This window comes from Armigeres subalbatus, chromosome 3, assembly GCF_024139115.2.
Source record: "Armigeres subalbatus isolate Guangzhou_Male chromosome 3, GZ_Asu_2, whole genome shotgun sequence".
Classification (NCBI taxonomy): Eukaryota; Metazoa; Arthropoda; class Insecta; order Diptera; family Culicidae; genus Armigeres; species Armigeres subalbatus.
The window spans coordinates 63,908,560-63,931,912 of record NC_085141.1 but is presented as its reverse complement, the minus strand read 5'-3'; the positions used below and the strand labels follow the sequence as shown (position 1 = coordinate 63,931,912).

The 23,353-nt window shown below is 36.7% G+C and overlaps 1 protein-coding gene across 2 annotated transcripts in view; it reads right to left on the bottom strand.

Annotated features, from left to right (window-relative positions):
- LOC134224697 (probable basic-leucine zipper transcription factor J) overlaps positions 1 to 21,897 on the bottom strand; it is a 70,340-nt gene extending 48,443 nt beyond the window's left edge. Inside the window, exon 1 of one of the 2 annotated variants that reach the window (XM_062704220.1) lies at positions 21,419 to 21,897. In XM_062704220.1, coding sequence (XP_062560204.1) covers positions 21,419 to 21,448 — 30 coding nt within the window. In that variant the 5' untranslated portion in view covers positions 21,449 to 21,897. Of the gene's footprint in view, positions 1 to 5,792; positions 6,068 to 21,418 lie in introns of those variants that run through there. The other variant, XM_062704221.1, reaches the window with a different exon arrangement.
- Between the last annotated feature and the right edge of the window lie 1,456 nt (positions 21,898 to 23,353).

The window sequence follows — 23,353 nt, the reverse complement described above, 5'->3', positions numbered from 1 at the left end:
GTATCTTTGCCGGATCTTGCCGTATAGATTAACTTTTCTTATGAAGAAAAACATAAAAATAAGAAAAAAATAGTAACTTTTAGGTGGTCATCAACTGAAACATAAAATTTATAATTTTACCATAAACATGAACAAAATGGAGACATACAGCTATAATCTACTCATTGTGTACTAACAATAGCTTGTTGATAACATTTATGTTGTGTAAAAATTAATTTTCCAAATACGCCACAAATAAAGTAGATAAAATCCATTTCAATACCTCATTTTTGAGCCCTAATTATATTTTTTACAAAGTTTTGGGTCACTTCTGAAATAGTCACAGTATGCAGAATGTTTTTAAGTATCTAAAAAATATATAAGAATGTATAAATCTCGGGTACTTATTCAAAAGGACGTATGTGATTTTGTAAACAAAGATTCAAACGTCGATTTGTCCGGTCTGATAGCCCTCCCACGCAAACCATCACCGTAGACAGATAGGGGGAGGCTTCGGCTACTTGTTGGTGGTGTTGGTTTGCGTGGGAGTGCCATCAGATTGGACAAATCGACGTTTGAATCTTTGTATACAAAATCACATACGTCCTTTTGAATAAGTACCCGAGAAATGTTGAAATTTTGTTTTTGGGTTTTGTCTACGAATTTGTTCTAGTTACACTTCTGTGCGACGGTACGAATGCAAAAATAGTAATTTGGCTTAGAAACCTCGCAGTTAATAACTGTCGAAGTGCTGAATGAACGCTAAGCTGCGAGGCGACAATATTCCAGTGGGGATGTAATGCCAATGAGAAGAAGATGTAGATTATCGCTGCGCAAATATACGTGAAGATTACTTACAATAAAGTTCTTTTATAAATTAATCCAAAATGAAGCAAATTTCCAATAACATTGTACTAAACTCATATAGTGACAATGAAGTGAATATAGGTGCATTTTCGTCGGAGTAACTTGTCTCGTGGTTTATTTCATCCCGATTCTGTTTTTACAAGGATTTTTTTACACGGTCGTGTAAAAAAAAATCCCACACAACATTTTTGCAAAGTTGCTCCATTTTGCATGATTTGTCGAGAAATCATAAAACTTTTTTTACACGGATTTTCAAATTTTGAACTGAAAACTTTTTTTACACGGAACGCATCCCCCGTGTAAAAAAAGAATCGGGTGTACTGCAAACGAAAAATATACTCTCATGACTACTAAGTGGATAACTTTAAGGCAGCAGTTCTTAGCCTGGGTTACTACATGTATTACAAGTGGTACTGTCGCTGGTTCCAAGGGGTACCTGAGATACAATATTTGGCACACGAAATAGCTTGTCAAACTTAACGTAATTGTACTCAAATAGTTTACTGCTTTTTTGATAAAATTACGTGGCTAAATTTAATCATTTTAGGGGCTATTTTTAAGCGACAAATATTGAATTTTGGCACACATTTTTTCTCGAAAATTTTATTTGAAATTCATTTCTTTGAGTATCTTGATACTGCGGCACAAAAATAAACCAAGATCGATGATTTACTGAAATAGTGTTTTGGCCATAACTTTTGATCCCATAGTCCGATCTGGCCAATTTTCAATAGCAAACAATGGGGCAAGATTCCCCGTCAAATGGAATTTGCTAAGTTTCCAAAAGTGTGCCTACAATATTTGTACACATACACACATCACCTCAGTTCGTCGAGCTGAATCGATTGGTATATAACACTATGGGTCTTCGAGCCCTCTATCGAGAAATCGTTTTTGGAGTCACTTGTCATAAAACGAGTTTGTACAATCCCATTTAATTCCACCATTGGAATTAAATGGGTTTGTACAAACTCATCTTATGACAAGTGAAGACATTCCACTAAAAAGCTCAAAATAATTTTCTGAACGTTTTTGGAGTGATCGTATAGACTTTCGGTACAAGTTTGTTGTACGAGAAAGGCAAAAAAAAGCCAGGGAAAATAACAGGGTGTCGACTCAAATCTGAGAATAAAATTCCCTGACTTTCCAGACCATTCCTAGAAAAATTGCAGGTATTTACGAAAAATGTTTTTTTTTTAATTCCTAGAAGCATATGGAAATCTCTGCATGTGTAAATCCGTAAAGTCCATATGAGTACCTGAGCTACTGGAAGCCTAATCACTTCTAGAACAGAACATTGGATTTGTAGAATATCGTAGGCAATTCTGGTCATCCACTAATATTCAAATACGCAGAACTCAGAAGATTATCATTAATCACATCTTTCCAAAATTGGCTCAAATAATGTTATAAGTTTTCTGGTGCCTTCATCCACCATTTGGAATTCTCACGGACTCCCTGGAGTCGCAATGGACCTCCAATACTACTGATGGATTTGACCAACTAAGGGCCGGCGTGAGAATCGACCAAGGACTTTATAATGACCAATGACAATCATCAAATAGAAGTTCCCGAAATGTTTTTAAAACATTACCCACAGAATCTTGTTTGGATATTATGCCGATGCTGTAGATTGCCGTCACAGGTCAACAAAAATACTATTCGGGGTTTTTGTTTAACAAGCTTCCAAATATCTATTTGTTGGTTGTAGTTTAAACATGTTTGATGATTGTTTGTTGAACGGTTCTGACCTATGGCCTATTTCAGCCATTTGATTCAGTTTCGACTGCTTTCACTAGATAATTTTCAAACATTTGGGCGTTACATTTTCATCAAAAGGTAATGTGAAATGTTAGGGTTTTCATTACAGTTGGTTACTAGTCACTGACTGATATTAGCAGTAGTCAGCAATTTAAATCTAAGATATATCGCTTTAAATGTAATTTTCCTATATCATAAGTACGTCAACATAATTCTATAAGGAATGACTAATACCACCAACAAACCGGCGGGCCTTTCTGTTTCCAAAATTGGCAACAAAAATTACAATCGTTTTACCCCGAGTAGGGAGCGGGACCATTTGGGCGGCACCCCCTATTCCCGTCTGCAACGTTAATAACTCGACCTCGTTCCAACCAAATGGCTTGATTTTTTGTACATCTCTAGATATCGACAGAAACTAATTATGTACTAAACAACAAGCAATTCGATTGTAATGCGCTCGAGTAATGAGCGTTGCTGACGGGAATAGGGGGTGCTGCCCAAATGGTTCTCTACCCTATAGTAACTAGTTCTGTCATTACTGACATTAGTGACATTAACGTTCTTTTGATGGAAAAAGTCAAGAAAAACAAAGCAAAATGCGCGCAATCCACCAGCTGGTCGACGTAAACATTATATGCACGTTTGAAACAATCTACACAGCGATGAAGATAAAAATAACCAAGTAATAGAAAATCTTTTTCGATGCCTTAATCGACATTTAAGTCTTTACGAGCATTAAACACATTTTTGAAAATCGAATGTTTTTCATTTGGCTAACGAATCCTATCATAAAACTCTTGACATTTATAATATCAAATATTGATTATTATGTGGAAGCTGATGAAAAAAATAAAAGAGTGCATGACCAAGTTTGCCCGCACATTTGTGAGAGCTGTTGTGTAAACCATCGCACAGATGGAGCTAGATAATGAAAGGAGAGTAATTGCCAATAAATTTGAAGAACTGTATATGGGAAGGCACGTCGGTTTGTCGGTGCTAAAACCACTGAAATTAAATAATCTAAAATATTAAGGGGGACTTAAAACTATTTGGATCAGGTCTCAACAGTAACCATTTGAGCAACGTGGCTTTGGAACCTCTGTTATTACTTAGTGATGAATAGAAACAAACTCGATTACTATGGGGAACATGAAAAGAGCCCTTCCTAACCTCAATCAAAATGCCCTGTCTTTCGAGGTCCAAAATGAAATTCCCTGACTTTCCAGGTAGTCGACACCCTGAATAACAATAAAAACATGATAATAATTTGTAAGGTACACTGGGGGAAGTGGAAAAAGGGGGTAAGTGTAAAAATCGACTCGAAAAATTGGAATTGTACATACTTTACAGTTTTTACCACATCATAGCATCATGCAATGTTATACTTTGATGCTCACACTAATACTATGTTGACATTTGTATAACACATGCACTAACACGGTTATCGCTTGAACTGTAATTTTAGATTTCGCGAAAAATTGATATTTGCATTCATAAAATTAATTCTTATTTGCACCAATTGTTCTTTTTTCAAGTGAATTTATATCACAGGTGACTATTACAATACAATTAAACTAATCCCATTCAATTGGTAGTGGTTTGTACCAAGAAAGCAAATAATTCAAAGATTTTACACTTACCCCAGGTATCAAACACTGCGGGGGAAGTGGATAATGTTCTAATTACGCAATTTTTTTTTCCTTCCAGTGTTTATTTAGATACCTGTGAATCTTAATATGTTCCTTATTTGTTATCATGGTGATTCCAGTAGTGATTGGACTCATATAAATGAGAAAATGCCTGATTAATCCACCTGTCGGTACTGATGCCTTTCACATGTTTTCCATATGAAAAAAAATATATAAGAAAGTTAAAAATAACACTGATAGGTAAATATATTGTATAATTCACATTAATTTTTATTCCTAACAAGTTTCGCCGTTGAATGCAATTTTTTGCGAACAAACCGGTTAAGGACAAGTGCTTAAGAATAGCTGATAATTTTGTACGTGCTTTGCGAACACACATACATACAAATACGCACATACAGACATCATCTCAATTCGTTAAACTAAGTTGATTAGTTTATAACCCTGTAAGTCCCATTTTTCCTTTAAAATGTTCATGTTTGGGGCGAACATATAGACTTTACGTACACTTAGTGTCCGAGAAGGCAAAACCAGCCCTCCCCTAGCTATTACGAGAATTCCTTGAGGATCTATTCCGTTAAGGTAATGAAATTATTCCACAAAAGATACTCAGAGTAATTATAGTATTGATTTTAATTATATGTAACTACTCATCAATATTTAAGGTCAAGGCAACATCGGTTTTCCACTTACCCCATCCCACTATGAAAAGTGGAAAAACAACTCCTAATTTTAAAATCTATTTCCATAAATTTCAAGCGACCAAAATGGTATGAATTACCGCACAGTTGGTGCAAAATTGACTGTTTTTGATAGCCCATTTTGATTGAACGCATTTAAATCATTTAAACTGGTTTTACACTAATTCAAACATGCACTATCGATTTTTCCTTTTCCACTTCCCCCAGTGTACCTTATATGTTTTTGATCAAACACGAACTGAGGAATATTTGTGAATATTTATCTAGCCAGTCTTATGTTTATGTCAATGTCCCACCAGTCTGCTGGATGTCCGGATGAAATTTTCAAATATTTGACAATTAAACGATAAGTCTACTGGAGGCTTTATGAGCTAAAAAGTAAGTAAGTAGTTATTCTTCTTTTCAAATTATTTTACAACAACCATTGGAATGCCATATCGTTAGATGATTTCTTTGCCAAAAATGTATTTAATTTCAAATATGTATCTGGAATGCATTCAACATAAACTCAGTCTGTTGTTACGCATTTTTTTAGTGATGTCGATCTATACGACAAAGACAAAAAGAAAACCATTGATAAGCATAGCATAACTATTGTCGTATCGTAAGAATAAATAGATACAATTGTACAACGGAATGAATATTTACCAAAATATGTGTGTAGGAAAACCTTGTTTGAGAAACTAAACCCATAGACTTCCAATAACATATGGCTTTATTTTTAACATCGACACCCCGAAATTGACGCAAACGGGTATTATCAAAACGAAACATCTACAACAATCAAAATTATTCTCAACAGAATGGAAGTATTATCACTTGCCATACTTACAGGTTCCATTTTGCTTTATTTGCCCCAAGCTAGTGCTGTTTCAGCGTTATAACATACGTATCGAGATCCATTTCGTTATCAGTCGAAAAGCTTGTAGGCATAGAATCACATCACACATTTAAGTGTGTAGCATTGGCCTACTTTATCATCTACCAAATCGAAACTGGGTAGGTAGGTACCACCTCTGCGGTTTAACCAAAGCGCGAACCAGTAAATATGGGGACACAAGAATAGTTTGTTCAGTTGTTGAATAGCAAAACATGCACACTTGCGTCACACTTGTTACACTCACCGAATGGAACTGACCGAAGCCATGAAATTGAGGTTGAAACACTTTGCTCCAACCTATAAAGTTCTGAAAAAGGTATCAACAACGGACATAAATCGCTATAGGCACCAGCAGAGCCGAACATCCAGTCATAGGATTCCTCTTTTCTCAGTTCGACAGTGGAATTGGTTTTGGTTACTGGTTGGCTTGGCTTGTAGTGCGGGAGAATGAAGGAATGGAAGAAATTCTATCCAATTTCAGTCATTGACCATCGCATCGCTCCTCTAGGGAAGGCACATGACTTTTTCAAGACGCGGAGTTTCAAAATATTCAGGCATTACGCTGCTTCTACGGCGTTGGCGTGAGCCACGCTCAAGGCACAGTCGCCGGTGCTTAAGCCTTTTGCTTTATTTCCTCTCTACAATGCACGCGCCTATCAAGAAGCCCGCTGATCCAAGTTAGGAAGGCTATTACCTATACCATTGGCTCTTTCTCTTTCTTCGGACATAACTGTGAATGGTTGCCTTCAACTTGTTGCTTCTATTACGCACTTGGCGTTTTCATATACATATTTATCACCAGATTTCTTTTGGATTCATTTTAAAATCGAAGAGAAGCTTTCACACATTCGGTGTATTACGCACACTGGTAAGGCCGTCTTGTTTTGATATTCATTGCATTCTGAGCTAATATAATTATAATTAAGAGAAATGATGACTTTAGCAGGTTGCGAGCAAAGCTCAACATCAAATTGATAACTTGGCAAAAAAATACTGAAACAGGGTGTCTACTCAGAACAAAATTCTCAGGTTTTTCCCAGGTACTTTACATTTATTTCCAGGTGAAAACAAACCTGTAATGAATTGATTTCAGCAGCTAAATAATCAATTCAAACAAGTAAGTATTAGGAAATATCTTTAGGAATTTCATCAAAAATTCCTTCTGGAATTCAATCAGGTATTCCTTCGAAAATTCCTCCAGGGATTCCTTCGGAAAATCCTCCGGACATGAATTCAGAAATTCCTTCAGAGAGCGACTTCTAAGAATTGCTTCGACATTTCCCTCAGGATTTTTTTTTCGGAACTTCCTCCAAGATTTCATTGGGATGTTTGTAATTTATTTGCGAATTTCTTTAGAAATTCCTATACGGGCTCCTCCGAATATTTGTTGAGAAAATCCTTCGTGCAATACTTTGGAGAAATTCTTTCGTAAATTTCTTTTAGAATTCCTTTGGATTTTAATTCGGTAATTTCTTCAGAGAAATTTTAGAAAACTTCTTAAGGAATTGTTTTTTAGTTCCTTTGAAAATTCCTATAGAAAACTCTTTTGGAAGTACAGTAGATAAAAAAGTATAAGATTGTTAATATCGCACATTTTAGCGTGATCAACAGCTAGTTTGCTTGGACCTAGCAGCCAAAGTACAGGTACTTTAAGAATCAATCCGATGCTGGTGATGAACCCAAACATGTACTACAACATGATGGACAACAAACGTCCAAGTTTTTTGAAGCATATTTTGCCAAAATAATTTTGGGAATGATCCATTATTTACGTACCTATCGCAAACAATTGGCAATATCAACACCCCTTTCCTTATGTCACAATATTATATGAAGCATATGAAAATTTTGTATTAATTTTGTACACTTCAGACAACACCCTCTTCCCCCGTCTAAGTGTTACGTAATTTATGGATATTCCCTTAACGATTACAGCGCCACTAGCGTTCTAGTATTTATGCTTTTACTGAAAAGACTTTCGGAAAATGCTACAGAAATTCTTCTGAAATTTCTTGCGATTTTTTGAGGAATTCATTTGAAAATTTCTTTAGGAAAACTTTTGAAAACGCTTTAAGGAGTTGCTCTGGATATTCCTCAAGTCAAAGGATTTTTTTGGAAACTATTTCTGGAATTCCTAAAGGAAATTGTTCCAGATATTTCCTTACAAATTTTTCTAGTGACAACTTCGGAAATTCCTTCGAACAGTCCAAGAGAAACTCTTCCAGAAATTCCTTTGAACCTTCGGATATACCTTTAGGAATTCCTTCATAAATTCCCTTAAAATACATTTATGTCTTCGAAATTCCTTCGGGAATCTTTTCAAAAATTTATTAAAAAATTGTTTTGGTGAATTCTTCGAAAATACCTTTTGAAATTTCTTCAGAAATTCCTTCTTCTCCCTAGACATTTACATCCCTCTGCTTCTAACCCCCTCATTTATGAATAGTTGTTCCGATCTTTGTAAAGTTCTAAAGAAAGGGAGGTTTTGAACTTTTTCATATAAGTGTGGTCCACCTTACCCTCCAGCCATTTTTGCATTATTACAGCACAATGTAAACATCATAGCAAAACGTTCCGAAACAGAACATTAAAATCATTGAGTTTGAGTTTGAGTATGATTGACTGCTCGTAGTTGCTACTCCATTATGACCAAATCAGCTGTTCTTGCACAGGGAACCAACAGATGTTTTCTTGGGACTAGCTCACATCTTCAATGTACAAGTACTGATTATCTCATTTGTTAGGTCATACTGCCGCCTGCCACGTCAGAATGCAAGTCAATGTAGGGAAGGGGGAGAAAACGATGATGCAATCACTCGCCCACTGCAAGCCGAATATACCTCTGCACTTGCCACGAGTTCATGCGGAATTTGTTGGACTTTTTGGGTTAGGTTCAAGAGGCAGAGGTCCGTCTTGTCTTGGTTAACGAGCTGCCAATGTGATAGATAGGAGAAAGCAACTGATGGAATTTCTAATTGGATGTGCTTTATAGTTCATTTCCAACTCCAGCAGATTACTGTTAGAATATTCAAGTTGAATGTATAGGAATTGAGATGGAAACGGTATGGAAGTCCATTTCCAGTTCTAGCGATTGCTAGAACATGAGAAATATAGAGCAAGATACAAAGTAGGAGATAATGGAACGGACCTGGGATTGAACCCACGACCTCCTGCGTATGAGGCAGAAACAGTAGCCATATGACTACCAGGCCCGCTATGAAACGGAACATTAAAATCATTTACGATAAACAAATAAGTGATTGATTTTGTATTCAATAGCATTTTTCCCCCATAGGATTGCTATGATCGGTATGGATGGGTTTTTGAAAAAAAAACAAGTGGTCCTGTCCTGTCCTGGAAAAGATGAAGAAAAGGCAAAGAAAAAAAAGAAACTACACCTGTAACAGCAGCGTTTTATGCAAAAGTATTGATATTCAATAATTCAAGACAAAATTTTCAAAACGACTTATCTGCTTTTGTAAACAAAGATTCCAACGACGATTTAACGAATCTGATAGCTCTCCCACGCAAACCAACACCACCGGACGGTAGGTGAAAGTTTCCGCTACCTGTTGATAGTGTTGGTTTCAGACATCATGCACGCGTACAAAAAAGGATGAGATTGAGCAACGACTGCTACGCGCACATAAAATTTAGCGCGCGCGAGTCTCACGAAGCTTGTGTACCTCACATTAACATTGGTGAGTCGCATTGAGACATCTCAATGCGACCTGCTCATGCGCTGTTTGCCATGGCAAACCTTTGCAAACAACAACGGAGATGCGTAAAACAGCTTGGGCGGGAAATTTTCATTCAATAATATCGTCGCCTAAGTAACGCCGGCTATGCATTTCTAGCGCATGAGATGAGTCTCATGAGACGTACATTGAGACACGCTCACTTAATTATTTCATGCGCGCTAGCTTCTCTCGTCGCACTGAATCGGTGCTACGTGAGCTTTTGTAGCTCATGGAACACTGTCTCATCCATGTATACACGAGAATTAAGAGACTCTGGTTGGTTTGCGTGGGAGAGCCATCAGATTTGAGTAATTCTCGCTGAAACCGGGCCACTATTTGCACGAGGTTCTTAAAAATGCCTAAATTTATATTCTTTCGAAAGCTTTCGGCGAGTATATTAAGGATCCGAGGTAAATTCATCATAAATATGAACCCCTCTTTAGTTATACACGAAATCATTTTTATGGACCCCTCGATTTTTGTCAATTCTTGACTCACCAAAACTGTCATAACTCCAACTTTTCTCGACGGATCATAGAGATCAGCATATCGTTGGAAAGAGGAAGAGTGTATCCTCAATTTGCAATAATAAAAATACAAGCAGCCATATTGAATTTGGCCGCCATCTTGGATTTCTTTTTAAAAACTATTTTTCCGCCAAGTTCGCAACCACCGATTTTGAATATTAATATATCGATGGAAAGCTTAGCTTATATTGTGCATTGTGTCCGAAAATCTCAGGTGTATGTTTCTTCTATCAAAAGTTATGCACGATTTACCAAAGCAAAAATTCTTGAATTATTTAATACAATAACTTGAATACGGCTCCGTTATGCTCAAAACTTTTGAACCCTTCAAATAGAAGGCTATTGTAGAAATGCTTTTGATTTTTGAAACATATTTGGCTTAGAATAGTGTATGAAATCAAGGAACTGACGTCGTATTACCATATTAACCATAAAAATAATGTTCGTTGGTCAGATGGCCCTTCAAAAAATAATTTGGGAAATCATACATAACTTTTGATAGAAAAAACATACACCTGAGATTTTCGGACAAAATGCACAATATAAGCTAAGCTTTCCATCGATGTATTAATATTCAAAATCGGTGGTTGCGAACTTGGCGGAAAAATGGTTTTCAAAAAGAAATCTAAGATGGCGACCAAATTCAATATGGCTGCTTGTATTTTTATTACTGCAAGTTGAGGATACACTCTTCCTCTTTCCAACGATATGCTGATCTCTACGATCGGTTGAGAAATGTTGGAGTTATGACAGTTTTGGTGAGTCAAGAATTGACAAAAATCGAGGGGTCCATAAAAATGATTTCGTTTATAACTAACGAGGGGTTCATATTTATGATGAATTTAACTCGGATCCTTAATATACTCGCCGAAAGCTTTCGAAAGAATGTAAATTTAGGCATTTTTAAGAACCTCGTACAAATAGTGGCCCGGTTTCAGCAAGAATTACTCATTTGTCAAATCGTCGTTTGAATCTTTGTTTACAAAAGCAGATAAGTCGTTTTGAAAATTTTGTCTTGAATTTTTTTCTTATTTTACGAGCACTTTTCACACACTTGTGAAAGTGTTCCAAAATAGCCGGGGAGCTTAGTTCCAAACAGTTATGAAAAAAATCATAATGAAACTAAGCTTACACTTTCACGAATTAGAAACATTTTAATTGAAAAGTCAACTGTGATGAAAAGAACAAAATTTAAAACAAGGGAGAAGAATCTTCTTTGTAACCCCGTCTCCAGGTCCTGTCTAATGAGCAGGTTGAAGAAACTCGAAGTTTTTCTCATCCATGTCGTTTCCATTTGTTGACAAAAAGAACGAGCAGAGTGGGAGAAACTTCGAGCGACTTCATCCTGCTAATTAAACAGGACTATTAAGCCGGAAGGAACCTTGAATTTCGGCATAAATCCATTCCAAAATTAAAATACTAATAAACTAGAGTCCTAAAAGAAGAGTAACGTAATGTGCCACGTTTGGCAGGTCTCCTGCACGTTTGGAACGCGCATTTGTATGAAACTGACAGACTATTCTATTCCAATTCTGACACTTGACGACACTGTTATTATAGTCACTGTACTACAGTGGCGCCGTGTAACCTCACTTTTTACCTTTTTACTCATTTTACCTTTATACCCAAACAATGATAAATTTGATATTTTGACATCCCAAATGGGAAATAAAATTATCAGAGTCATTTAAACTAATCAAAATCTAGTTATTCTATGCATTTCCGCACACCAATTCCTTAAATATAAGTCCAGTGCACAGGTAGATTGAGGTTATGGAAACGCCACTGCTGTAGGACTAATAACGTGGACCTCTGGCGATTTGACCGTTTTTTTATTCAAAAACTTTTTAATTTGAGCCCCGTTGGTTCAAATTAAAAAATGCTCAAACGTCATTCTACATGTGTTTTGGAGAAAAGAAGAATGGAACAACATGAAAGTGAACGTAGAATCAAAACAAAACAGCAAAGAGAACAAATATTTATCCAATGCTGATGGAGTAACCAGAAGTTCAAATTAAAAAGTGAACCTTGTTAATATGAATGAGGTACCGTTCAAATTATCGGTGGTCCATGGTACCATTCATTACGCCACCCGAAGAGCGATCTCATACTCAATAGCTGATAAAGCATTTGTTTGTCCTCCTTGCATTGGGTAGATTCAACATGCAACCTATGAGAATTAAAACCGCAAAATTTCCCCATAAAAATGGAGTGAAAGCATAACCTTTCAGTTACTTTTTTGGCATGAGAAAGGAAAAAAACACCCAGGTTTTGCCATCTATGGGAATTTCTTATCAATTAATAAGCTCTCACAGTTTTGTTGTAACTGTGCATATATACATTTAGTAGGAATTCACTCACCACTGATAACACGAACAGTCATTTCACCTCCAACCAAACGTCATTAGCTGGACTTATCAACTGAAGCTTGGAACGAACACAGCCCATGGAACACGAGTATTAACTTAGATGCAACTGCATCATGTTTTGCTAAATCAGGTAAAATATGATTGTCCTTGAACTGGCTGAATATATTCTATTGACGATTTTTGTTTTTATTTATTTCTGTTAAATGAAATTTAAACAAAATTCTGTTTTTATTATCTGATAAAATTGTTTGTTTGTTTGTTGAGCGTCGCCAGTTTCAGGAATAAGCCAAAGTATAATCGATGTATCTGGACCTTATAACCGTAAAAAAGAAAGCCACTTGTAAAAATATGTATCGCCTAAAACTGCGCATCAAAACACATTTCGCTGATGGTATATTGCTAATTTATTAAATAAACATACATCACTATATCCCAGTAATCGGCAAGTTACTCATCTCTGGAAGCAGATATGCTAAATAACTTTGAATCAATCATCATCGTCGATGGATCACGGGGTAAGATGGGTAAGTGCCGTTCTTGAGCAGCGTATACATTTAAACGCATAGAAGAATAATTTGGTTCTACTTTATTGCCACTCGATTGGAGGGTGAAATTGCATTTTGGTAGAGTATGGTAAGGAACATTTTTTTCAGCTGTTTCTTATTATCTGTGTTATCTCGTCGAGCAATGTGAAATTTAAACATTTTTAGTAATACAGTGAAAGTATCATACATAGTACTGGAATTTCTCATTTTCAATGAGAGATGTCACGCGATATTTACATATCTTCAATATCTATAGAAACACGAAGAATGAATGGTATGCTACGAAAATCTCAAAAAAAATTGTCCCGTGACAGGGCATGAAAGTGTGCAATATCTGCTTTATTTTGTGTTTATTATCACTTTTAACTCGGTGAATTAAAGGAATATGCATAGATCTATTAAAATAATTTATGAATTTTAATTTTAAAATAAAGCACAACATTATTTTATTGACTGCCTTTCATGCGAAATTGATCAAAGAACCTCTATTTTTTTATTTGGTCGCCTGAAATAGAAAAAGGCGATTTGCTCTTTGTCTTATGACGATCACCAACTTTTACATAACTGATCATATGTAATGTAGGTGATGTTGTACTAACTGCTCTGAAATAAATGAATTTGTATGAAAATTGGACATTCTAATAAGAACTTGCAAATGCGTCCGCACATACAGAACGGCAAACTTAGTATCCAATAAAATATTTTTCAGTGCTGATAATAATCATTATGAGGGTATTTTTTGGAATAATGATGTCAATTTGTTTATTGTATACTTATGTCTTTAAGAAAACAATACAAACAAACAGAAATGAAAAAAATTCGGACATTTTCAAACTGTATCAGGTATCAGGTATCAGAACGTCGGCTCCAGGGGCACGTTCACCTCAATTTGGGAGATTTGTGCCATCGCCTTCACAGCCTTTTTCATCACACACCTGACGGAAAAGGAAGTGAACAAAAGGAAAGGAATGTGGATGGGAGAACAAAGGGAATGTTTGGAAAAGGGCCCTTGAAGAGGGCATACAACGCATAAGCGTACAAGAGCTTATAGCTCCTTACCACACCGGGTTATGAACAACAAAATACTCTGAAGGTTCAGGTTTCTGAAGTCAATTTCACTAAGTAAGTGTTTACCAAATATCTGGAAGCGCAATTGTGCATAGACTGGGCAGTTACATATTAGATGATAAGAAGTTCCATAATCGGATTCACAACTATCACAAACAGATGATTCAACGCGTTGAATATTTGCCATGTGATAGTTCAGTCGGCAGTGACCTGTCAAGGCCTTGACTAAGACACTGCAATTCTGTTTAGACAGATTAGCTAAATAGTTTGCTTCTACCGGAGATGGCTCCCGAATGTACAATTTTGTTTGATGACATGAATCCAGACTACTCCAATGCCATTTGTGCTGAGTGACAGCCCAAGAGTTGATCAAAAGCTTCACCCAACACTTGGATATTGGAATAGCTGGCTCAGGACCAATAAAGTCATGCGATGCTCCATTACGAGCTAACTCATCAGCCAATTCGTTTCCAGCTATGGAAGAATGGCCAGGTACCCATATAAGGTGTAAAGTATTTACTGAATTCAGTTCCTCAATTTGAGTTCGACATGCGATTACTAACTTCGACCTTGAGTTGGCCGAGGCGAGAGCTTTAATAGCTGCTTGGCTATCTGAACAGAAGTATATTACTTTGCCCATAATGCGTTGCTGCAGTGCAGATTGCACTCCACACATGATGGCAAATATTTCCGCTTGAAAGACAGTGCAGTGTGTACCCAGTGAGTGTGACTGTTCCAATCTCAGCTCACGCGAATAGACGCCTGCACCCAGGGTTGGGAAAAATCAAATTTTCGAAAAATCGAGAGTGATCAAACTCACTCGCGATTTTACTTTTAAATTATCAAGTGATTAAAACTCGCCAGCGATTAAGAATCGTTTGAAAATCGTATCTTGATTTGAAGCATTTACCGTTACCTTTTAAATTATTTTTCCTTACTAGCATGAAACTATAACGCCAAATAGAAGGTATAACGGGACTGTTAACAATTAGCTATTATTAGTGAAGATTAATGATTGAATGAAAATTCTGTGTTTATTATCGTTTGAGTACAAAATTTGAGAAGTTGTCGCCGGCGACAACTCGCCAACTGTTTTCACGTGAAAAGTTTTCACATGAAAATTGCAATCATGATCGTCTGATAATGATTAAGCACAACACTGCCTGCACCTGCTCTACCTTCGAGGAGGGAGCCGTCAGTGTAACAAACAATGCTGTCCGACATACTTCTCTCCAAATAGCCAGATGTCCACTCATCCCGCGAGGGGAATTGTGTCGAAAATGTCCTATAAGGAAAACTACTAACTTGTGTGAGATCACTTGGAGCAAGGAAAATTTCGTCCCAATTAACCATAAGCGGTAACAACGAAGTGTGTGTAGAACTGCGGTTTACAGGATTCTCTTCCATAAAACCGAGAACCCATAGTCGGTAAGTACAAGAAAATGCTTCTTGTTTGAGATGTATGTGTAGTGGGGCCACGTCGAAGAGAACTTCGAGAGCAGCCGTGGGAGTTGAAGAGAACGCACCAGTCATTGCCATTAGGCACATCCTTTGAAGATGGCCTAAGATGGCCACCACACAAGACATCCATAAGCCAAAATTGGTCGTACAATTGTTGTGTAAATCCATTTGATATATTTGGGTTTAAGACCCCAAGTTTTACCAAAGGTTCGTCGGCATTGGCCGAAAGCCATACACACCTTTTTGATGCTGAACTCAATGTTAGGAGTCCAGGAAAGCTTTGAATCCAAAATTAGACCCACATACTTTACTTGATCAGTTACATTGATTTCAGAACCAAAAAGATGTAATGGACGAATACCATTACGATTACGTTTTTCCGTGAAAAGAACAATAGATGTTTTATTCGGATTGACCTAAAGGCCCTATTGGCGACACCAACTTTCAACTACCTGAAGAGCATTTTGCATCAGGTCGAATAAGGTAGTAATGCACAAACCCACTATCAATGTTAGATAGTCGTCGGCAAATCCATAGGTAGGAAAACCGCCATTATTGAGTAACCTCAATAGCGTTTTTCCAGCCGGATCGTTCAGCAGATCGTAGAGCCTTCTTGTAAGCTTTGCGAGCCAACTTGAAAGAATCCGTCCCTGCTGAATAGCGTCTGTTCCAACTCCTTCTGCACTGCTTCCTTAGCTTAGCCAAATCGGAATTCCACCAAGGGGTTCCTCTGGAGGTTTTTACAGAGCGTAAATGGCAAGCTTCTTCGAAAGCTTCCACGATGTGCAACGTTGTAGTATCAACTGCATCATCCAAGTCGGTAGGAGTTTCTATAGAAGGTAGATATCCATGAAATTTGGTACAGAGCAACTCTGTGTAAATATCCCAGTTCGTTGAACGGGGATTTCTAAAACGCAAGGTCTGCGAAGTAACATTCAAATGATCAAAGTAGATGTAGCGATGGTCAGATATCGATTCCTGATTCTGACACATGCGAATTCGTCAATTCGTGACTGATTCTATTGGAGCAAAGGGTTATGTCTAACACTTCTGCTCTATTAGATACCATAAAGGTTGGGCGATTGCCTATGTTAAGTAAACTAAGTTCGGTACTACTTAAGTATTCCATCAAGCTGGAGCCTCTCAGATTGATATCCGAGCTACCCCAGATGATGTGATGAGCATTAGCATCATTGCCGACAATTAGCGGAAGGCCTTTTGAAGTGCAATATATGACAACTCGTTTGAAAGCATCCTTAGGGGATGGTTCATCATGTGGTAAATAAACCGAACAATAGACGTATTTCCTGACGGGGGTTCCGCCAGTTGCATCAATTGTGACAGCACATACATCTCTGGTTGTTAGTTCAGAGATAAGTGTAGCAACAATAGCATTGTCAACAAGCACACATGCACGCGGCATTGATCGAGACTCGAGAGTTTGCCATTTCTTTACTGAAAGCAGCAAAAACCGGGTTCACTAGGTTACCTAGGTAGAAGCTACCCTTGCGAAAATAGGGTTCCTGCATCAAAGCCACTTGGGATTTGCCATTTTGCATGAGTCTACAAAGATTAATCGTTGCTGTTCTTTTATGCTGAAGATTGATTTGAGCTATCTTAACTGAAGCCATTGCAAATTAAGATAATGCACTCCACAACTTCAGCATTAATATGAACAGCAACGATGAAACCAAATTGGTATCTTATCAAGAAAGTCAAAGACGAAACACAGAGTACAATGTGTATAACGCATAAAGCGAATCCATATAGGTGACAATTTGTTGAAAAACTAAATAAAAACATGCTCATAATCCCACTTTTATTTAACCTCAAGTTGAGATTGAATAAGAGTAGCCGATTATTTCGGAGAAGCAAAAAGTCAACTACGCCATAGCTCCGGTTAGCGCAGTAAGGGCTAGATACTGTGAAGGGTGCCCTGGTGCTTCACAGGCTCCGTTAGCGGTTAGGTTCTTTTTAGACCCCCCTAACCATTCATTCGTAGGCACGGTAAGCATAAAGCCGCATCGGTTGATTTCAAAGCAGGAAGAAAATAAAAAACCCAGATCAATCCACCTAGCGTTGGTGGTGCCTTTCTCGCGCATTAAAATAATTAGAAAAACACATATAGAGGTCAAAATAGCACTTTAGGGGGATAGATTTTACTTTTTCCATCAATTCATATGCATTTGCGGTCATTTGAATGCATTGCTGCAAAATTTGAAAAAACATTTTTTTTTGTTTTTGAAAAAAAAAATTCCCAAGGGGGGACCCTTGGCATAAAAACAATGTTTTTTCAATAACTTTGGAACGCAATGACCGATCGGGCCAATTTTCAATAGGAAACAACTAGACCGCAATCCGCGTCGACCGCAACTTGTTGCGAGCAAATCGAATAATGCTAAGTACCAAAAAGTGTGTCTCACATTTTTGTACACACACACACACACACACATACATACACACATACAGACATCACCTCAATTCGTCGAACTGAGTCGATTGGTATATAACACTATGGGTCTCCGAGCCTTCTATCAAAAGTTCGGTTTTGGAGTGATCCTATAGCCTTTACGTATACTTTGTATACGAGAAAGGCAAAAATGATATAAAAAAACATCACCTTCATCCAGTGCTGCCGAATATTTACAACCATGCCTGTATGGTGGACTTCTACCACCGGAACAGGCAATCCGTAGCGTTATTCTTAGCCAGATAACTGGCTGCCGACACCACACAGCTATCTTGGCTGTTCGGGGAGAGAAGTTGACATTGCCTTTACATCAACTCTCAATGTGGCCGAACAGCCGAATAGGGCATGAAAGTGTGCAATATCTGCTTTATTTTGTGTTTATTATCACTTTTAACTCGGTGAATTAAAGGAATATGCATAGATCTATTAAAATAACTTATGAATTTTAATTTTAAAATAAAGCACAACATTATTTTATTGACTGCCTTTCATGCGAAATTGATCAAAGAACCCCTATTTTTTTATTTGGTCGCCTGAAATAGAAAAAGGCGATTTGCTCTTTGTCTTATGACGATCACCAACTTTTACATAACTGATCATATGTAATGTAGGTGATGTTGTACTAACTGCTCTGAAATAAATGAATTTGTATGAAAATTAGACATTCTAATAAGAACTTGCAAATGCGTCCGCACATACAGAACGGCAAACCTAGTATCCAATAAAATATTTTTCAGTGCTGATAATAATCATTATGAGGGTATTTTTTGGAATAATGATGTCAATTTGTTTATTGTATACTTTTGCCTTTAAGAAATCAATACAAATAAACAGAAATGAAAAAAATTCGGACATTTTCAAACTGTAAAACCACAGACAAACAGACGTAACTCTTTTTCGTTATTTCATACCTTTGGCTTACCTATATACCTATTTTTATGCATCCATGTTGAAAAGTTAAATTGAAATGTATATGTATTGAGACATTGAGGGTTCGCCTTAGAAGACCCATCTTGCCCCATCCTACCCTACTTAAGACACACTTGTAGTATACCACGGTCATTATACCTAGTACATATTGGACCAGGGTATAACACGTTGTGCCAGCATGATACAAGATGAAACACTTGTGGTTCTTTAACCGTGGTACGAATACCACCAGTGTGTCATAAGTATTACGTACTGATCTGTTTTTTGATTATAAATCGACATAATTTTTATTTTCCACATTCTATCGAGTCGAGAAGCTTGTTGCTATCACGTACTGTGTACTCGATACTAACAGTAACTGCCATAACCTGCCGAACTGACGTACATACATAGTTTATTTTATAATTTTTTTTCTATTAAAGTACTATTAGCTGAAACCATTTTTATTTCCAAAAAACCTGATTAATAGACTTAGCGGTGTAGGTGCCTTTCTCGTCAAAAAAAAACACAAAGAAAAAATTTGGCGTGTTTTGCGCATAGAAAATAGTATTTGATAGTGATAGTGATAGTGATCATATAGCCTTTACGTATACTTAGTTATACGAGAAAGGCAAAAAGGCGTATAGGTACCTACTTCATCTGTTTACGGCAGAACAGGCGTTATTTTTTCGTTACATATATTTGACACTGAAAATACTTTATGGCCGACAGCACTTGTATTTAATTTATGTCAACTAATGTTCCGAATTTCCCCTTCACAAATAAAACAATGGAGAACGGTCTAAAATGCACCCCAGAATGTTCCGTTATCCATCGCATTGAACATATATTCATCTCATCGCAAAAAAAATAAATACAGCACCAATCTCGATGCATCTTTTTGCTTAAACGCGTGCTCACTGGTAAAAAAAATCGAACCGTTCCCCTAAACAAGAGTATCGAACCATTTCAACGTGCAAAATTTATAAAACCAGCTACATTTTACAATCATTTTTTTTATGTCTTTATTTAGGAGACTTTCAGATATTACAATCATCTCTTATACAAAACAACAAGGTTTTTATCACTTTCTGACGCATTTAAAATTAGTTTAAAAAATGGGCCTGGGGAAAAACGCCCGAATGATGGTGTAAACTGACTCAATTGCATGTAAAATAATGGGTAACGCATGGTTTGTTTTGTCTTAAAGGATTGAACGACAATCTAGTGACACGGAGCACTGATATGCCACATCTAGTCTAGCTCATTGGGGGATACGTACCGCGTAAAGCAAAACCGCGTCAATCCCAAAGCCTCCAACGCAATGCAGCGAAACAGCCGATCTACGTGATAGAAAACTATGGAACCAATTAGGGAAGATCCATTAATTACGTAACGCAAAAATTCACCTCCCCCCTATGATACACTTTTTGTATGGATTGTCACACTTCTGACAACTCCCTCCCCCTCTAAGCGTTACGTAATTTATGGATGCCCACTTATCACGTTGAATGTAGCTTGTTGCGAGTAAATTGGCAAAAATGATAAGCGCCAACAATGTTCGATATTGGAATAAACACATATCCTTTACATACACTTAGAGTAAAATCAGTAGTGATTCAGTTTTATTGCAATTTTTTTAACACTATCCTAGTTTGAATCTAAAGTAAAATAGAACTTAAACTCACTGGTTTTCCCAGCAGTGTTCTATTCAAGTTAGAAATGTTTTCAAACAAAATAATTATATTGCAGCTAAGAAGATAAGTCCCATAATTAAAAAGTGGATTGATCCGTAGACAAAATGAAACATTCATACTGAAGCGATTGCAAAAGATATGAAGTGATTCATACGTGGTTTAAATTTGCAGAAAATAGATCTGTACGGCTTTAAGTTTTAAATCTCGTCTATGATAAAAATGGATCTAGTAGAATAGCTGATGGAAAATTCATGCTTCATATTCCCAAAATTAATGGTCCTGAACAATATGAAACACTACTGGTTCAAATCCTATTGCACCTACGAGAAATGCAAACATTTAAGAGCACCATCATGCAACAATGCGCACAACGAAATAATATGCGATACAGGTGAACTACCTGAAAGTATTATACATGATGCAATCCGTTGCAAACAGTCCAAAAAGACACGTCAGTAACCGAGCTTAGTCGTGATTATAATAGAAAAGGGCAATTCAAATCATTTTACTAAACAGGGAACTGTAATGTTCAATGTATTGATTACTATTCTATCGTATCTTAATTACTACCTCATACTACCTTATCATACTACTAATTTAAAAACTTAAATTAGTAGAGATGGAAATTTTTGTAATTGTATACATATGAATATATATTATAATATATTGTGAGTTACAAAACTTTTTGAGCAGGTCAAGAAAATTTTCCATATTTTATAATTTTTTTTAATATATGAACATTGGAAATAAAACATATTCATCTATGGCTTTCGTATGCTGTAATGTACTTACCAAAAAATCAACCGCTTCTTCCATATCCATGTTATTTCCAATTTATCATCTGATGAAGTATCCAGAAAATGCACGTTTGATTTAGGTAACACTCTTGAATTCTGGCCGTTGAATCAAACTAAACAACACAAACCAATTTTCTTCGACTCGTACACACTGTTTACAAACACGTCTTTCTGAGAATTTGCTCAAGCACTAAACGCACCCCGCAAACACGAAAATGATGCAACTTTCGCTGTGTTGGTATCCCGATGATTTTCACCCACAAAAGGCGTAGCACTTTTTGCCGAAATCTGCGAAGCAATAAATCCAACTTCCAACCGTCGAACCAGGGAACTTGATTTTTACCGAACGCGGAAGGAAATTACAATCGTACGAAACACTTGGAAAAACAACTTTCGATTGGTTTTCTCAACGAATACGACGATCTAAAAAGGGATCAATGAGAGCAAACTCACTTCACTGACTGACTCACGAATTTCAACATGAATGACAGTTCAAATCAACTTCGGGTTCGGAAGCCGAAAGGATTTTCTTCCAACGTGTACATTTCGCAGGGGTGTCACAAATGTAGTAAATTTGCTATAGTCTGGCGACTTCATATCGTTAATATTCTAATCACCCCAAAAATTTAGGTCCTTCAAAATCGCTATAAAACATATTTAAATAGCAAAAACATTCCCAAAATTTCAACATTTACACACAATATCTATAAATAATTATTTGTTTACGAGTTAATAATTGTTGAGTGTTTCTTCAAGAATTATTCGGGGTTTCATAGATTTTCTATTGGATATTGTCCATTACAGTTGATTTGCTATTTATTCAGACCTAGGCCGGAGTGCGGCTTTTACATTGAAGTCGTTTTCATTCAGATCAGTTCGCTAATACATGAATAGAGGTAATAAACCATTATTGGCCCTGACAGCAACGCGAAAACAAAATGGGGGCTGGTTTGCTGCTTTTATATTTCACCCGGCATGGCATATATAGGACGTCAATTTTGAAATGCTTCTTAAAACGTTAAAACACATTTTAGCCGAAAATAATTAAAATTTTTCGTGTTAGAAATTTGATTTACTTTTAGAATAACAACACGAAAGTTGAATTATTCTGATTGAAAATACATGTGTTGATAAGTAGCCTACATGAAGTCTCTACTCAAGTGCACATAAATGCAGACATAGGCAGACCGATAAAATACGGCAGATTACAGTGAGTCATGTATTGCGTAATTTTAGCAAAATAAATTGTGATTCTGAGTTGGCCAGTTGAATTTCTGATACTTTTTGAAAACATGGAGAGGTCTAATGTCCATGGGATTGACGACCCCTCCCCAAGGGTTGTTAATCTTCCTAGGATGTATACTCTATACAGATGCTAACAAAATCAAATGGCTATTACACTGATTCGCCGAGCCTTTTATAAAAAAAGTATGTTGAAATGTTACTCACAGGCTTTCGTGGCAATATGAATGGAAGACTAGTGTCTTGTGTAGAGAGTCTTTATGTGATATCTAACCATTAAACAATGTTGCTAATTCAAGAGAGTTACATGCTTTGCAGATTTTTTTTCTATTTATTATCATGGATACACCCAATATTTTTTTTACTCGGTTGGTATTCTTTAATTTCCCGGTTTAACTGATTTTTCACAGCTTTTTAAATACCACCTGAATTTTCTTTGATTTTTTGTGAATTTTTTCATGGGGTTAACTCATAGTTTCATCAACGCGAAAGGTCATAATCGACTAAAAGCCACCCGTGTAAAAAAAAGAACTGGGTGTAGTATGTGCTTTGTCAACCTCTTTGACACTTGGCAGCAGGATGATTTGACTTAATAATGTCTATGCCAAATTGAAGTACTAGAAGTCTTGTGAAAGACTACTATTTGCTATTAATAAGTAATAGGTCTAATAAACCGACAAAGCAGTAG